Source organism: Penaeus vannamei, chromosome 29 (genome assembly GCF_042767895.1).
Source record: "Penaeus vannamei isolate JL-2024 chromosome 29, ASM4276789v1, whole genome shotgun sequence".
In the NCBI taxonomy this organism is placed as follows: domain Eukaryota; kingdom Metazoa; phylum Arthropoda; class Malacostraca; order Decapoda; family Penaeidae; genus Penaeus; species Penaeus vannamei.
This window is the reverse complement of record NC_091577.1, coordinates 16716271-16718770: the sequence shown is the minus strand read 5'-3', so window position 1 is coordinate 16718770 and position 2500 is coordinate 16716271. Positions and strand designations below refer to the sequence as shown.

Sequence of the window (2500 nt, the reverse complement as noted above, 5' to 3'; positions counted from 1 at the left end):
GAGAGGGATAGGGAAGATCAGAGGGGTGAGAGGGGATGGAGGTGGGATGAGAGGGGATGAGTGGGGGTGAGAGGGATGAGGTGGTGGGGGGATGAGAGGGATGAAGAAGATGAGATAGGTGAGAGGAATAAGGTGGTGGGGGGTGAGTGGGGTGAGAGGGATGAGGAAGATGTGAGGGGTGAGAGGGGAGGAGGTGGTGAGGGGGGTGAGAGGGATGAGGTGGTGGGGGGATGAGAGGGGTGAAGAAGATGAGATAGGTAAGAGGGATGAGGTGGTGGGGGGATGAGTGGGGTGAGCGGGGTAAGGAAGGTGAGAGGGGATGAGGTGGTGGGGGGATGTGTGGGGTGAGAGGGATGAGGAAGATGTGAGGGGTGAGAGGGGAGGAGGTGGTGAGGGGGGTGAGAGGGATGAGGAAGATGAGAGATGAGGTGGTGGGGGGGATGAGTATATACGGAATACGGTAATGGTGCCATGGTATCTGACTATGGTGCTCGTGTGGCGTTGGAGGAACATGGTAATGGTGCCATGGTATCTGACTATGGTGCTCGTGTGGCGCTGGAGGAACATGGTAATGGTGCCATGGTATCTGACTATGGTGCTCGTGTGGCGCTGGAGTTATATGGTAATGGTGCCATGGTATCTGACTATGGTGCTCGTGTGGCGGTGGAGGAATATGGTAATGATGCAATGGTATCTGACTATGGTGCTCGTGTGGCGCTGGAGTTATATGGTAATGGTGCCATGGTATCTGACTATGGTGCTCGTGTGGCGGTGGAGGAATATGGTAATGATGCAATTGTATCTGACTATGGTGCTCGTGTGGCGCTGGGGGGATATGGTAATGGTGCCATGGTATCTGACTATGGTGCTCGTGTGGCGCTGGGGGGATATGGTAATGGTGCAATGGTATCTGACTATGGTGCTCGTGAGGCGGTGAAGAAATATGGTAATGGTGCCATGGTATCTGACTATGGTGCTCGTGTAGCGCTGGATGAACATGGTAATGGTGCCATGGTATCAGACTATGGTGCTCGTGTGGCGCTGGAGTTATATGGTAATGGTGCCATGGTATCTGACTATGGTGCTCGTGTGGCGCTGGAGTTATATGGTAATGGTGCCATGGTATCTGACTATGGTGCTCGTGTGGCGCTGGAGGAATATGGTAATGGTGCCATGGTATCTGACTATGGTGCTCGTGTGGCGCTGGAGGAATATGGTAATGGTGCCATGGTATCTGACTATGGTGCTCGTGTGGCGCTGGAGTTATATGGTAATGGTGCCATGGTATCTGACTATGGTGCTCGTGTGGCGCTGGAGTTATATGGTAATGGTGCCATGGTATCTGACTATGGTGCTCGTGTGGCGCTGGAGTTATATGGTAATGGTGCCATGGTATCTGACTATGGTGCTCGTGTGGCGCTGGAGGAATATGGTAATGGTGCCATGGTATCTGACTATGGTGCTCGTGCTGGCGTTGGAGGAACATGGTAATGGTGCCATGGTATCTGACTATGGTGCTCGTGTGGCGCTGGAGGAATATGGTAATGGTGCCATGGTATCTGACTATGGTGCTCGTGTGGCGCTGGAGTTATATGGTAATGGTGCCATGGTATCTGACTATGGTGCTCGTGTGGCGGTGGAGTTATATGGTAATGGTGCCATGGTATCTGACTATGGTGCTCGTGTGGCGCTGGAGTTATATGGTAATGGTGCCATGGTATCTGACTATGGTGCTCGTGCTGGCGTTAGAGGAACATGGTAATGGTGCCATGGTATCTGACTATGGTGCTCGTGTGGCGGTGGAGGAACATGGTAATGGTGCCATGGTATCTGACTATGGTGCTCGTGGTGGCGCTGGAGTTATATGGTAATGGTGCCATGGTATCTGACTATGGTGCTCGTGTGGCGCTGGAGTTATATGGTAATGGTGCCATGGTATCTGACTATGGTGCTCGTGGTGGCGCTGGAGTTATATGGTAATGGTGCCATGGTATCTGACTATGGTGCTCGTGGTGGCGATGGAGGAACTTGGTAATGGTGCAATGGTATCTGACTATGGTACTAGTGTGGCGCTGGAGTTATATGGTAATGGTGCCATGGTATCTGACTATGGTGCTCGTGTGGCGCTGGAGTTATATGGTAATGGTGCCATGGTATCTGACTATGGTGCTCGTGTGGCGGTGGAGGAATATGGTAATGATGCAATTGTATCTGACTATGGTGCTCGTGTGGCGCTGGGGGGATATGGTAATGGTGCCATGGTATCTGACTATGGTGCTCGTGTGGCGCTGGGGGGATATGGTAATGGTGCAATGGTATCTGACTATGGTGCTCGTGAGGCGGTGAAGAAATATGGTAATGGTGCCATGGTATCTGACTATGGTGCTCGTGTAGCGCTGGATGAACATGGTAATGGTGCCATGGTATCAGACTATGGTGCTCGTGTGGCGGTGGAGTTATATGGTAAAGGTGCCATGGTCTCAGACTATGGGGCAATGGT

The 2500-nt window shown here is 52.2% G+C and overlaps 2 protein-coding genes across 2 annotated transcripts in view; both read left to right on the top strand.

Annotated features, from left to right (window-relative positions):
- The first annotated feature begins 471 nt into the window (after window positions 1-471).
- LOC138867303 (circumsporozoite protein-like) lies at window positions 472-1491 on the top strand. The gene has a single exon (XM_070142426.1). The coding sequence runs from the start codon at window positions 472-474 to the stop codon at window positions 1489-1491; it is 1020 nt and encodes a 339-aa protein (XP_069998527.1).
- A 509-nt stretch (window positions 1492-2000) lies between these two features.
- Window positions 2001-2500, top strand: part of LOC138867302 (uncharacterized) — a 951-nt gene continuing 451 nt past the window's right edge. Inside the window, exon 1 of the mRNA XM_070142425.1 lies at window positions 2001-2500. This exon is cut by the window's right edge and continues 451 nt beyond it. Coding sequence (XP_069998526.1) covers window positions 2001-2500 — 500 coding nt within the window.

Excerpts from the sequence above, each read along its gene's own strand:
- LOC138867303 (XM_070142426.1), top strand. The coding sequence starts at position 472 with ATGGTATCTGACTATGGTGCTCGTGTGGCGTTGGAGGAACATGGTAAT.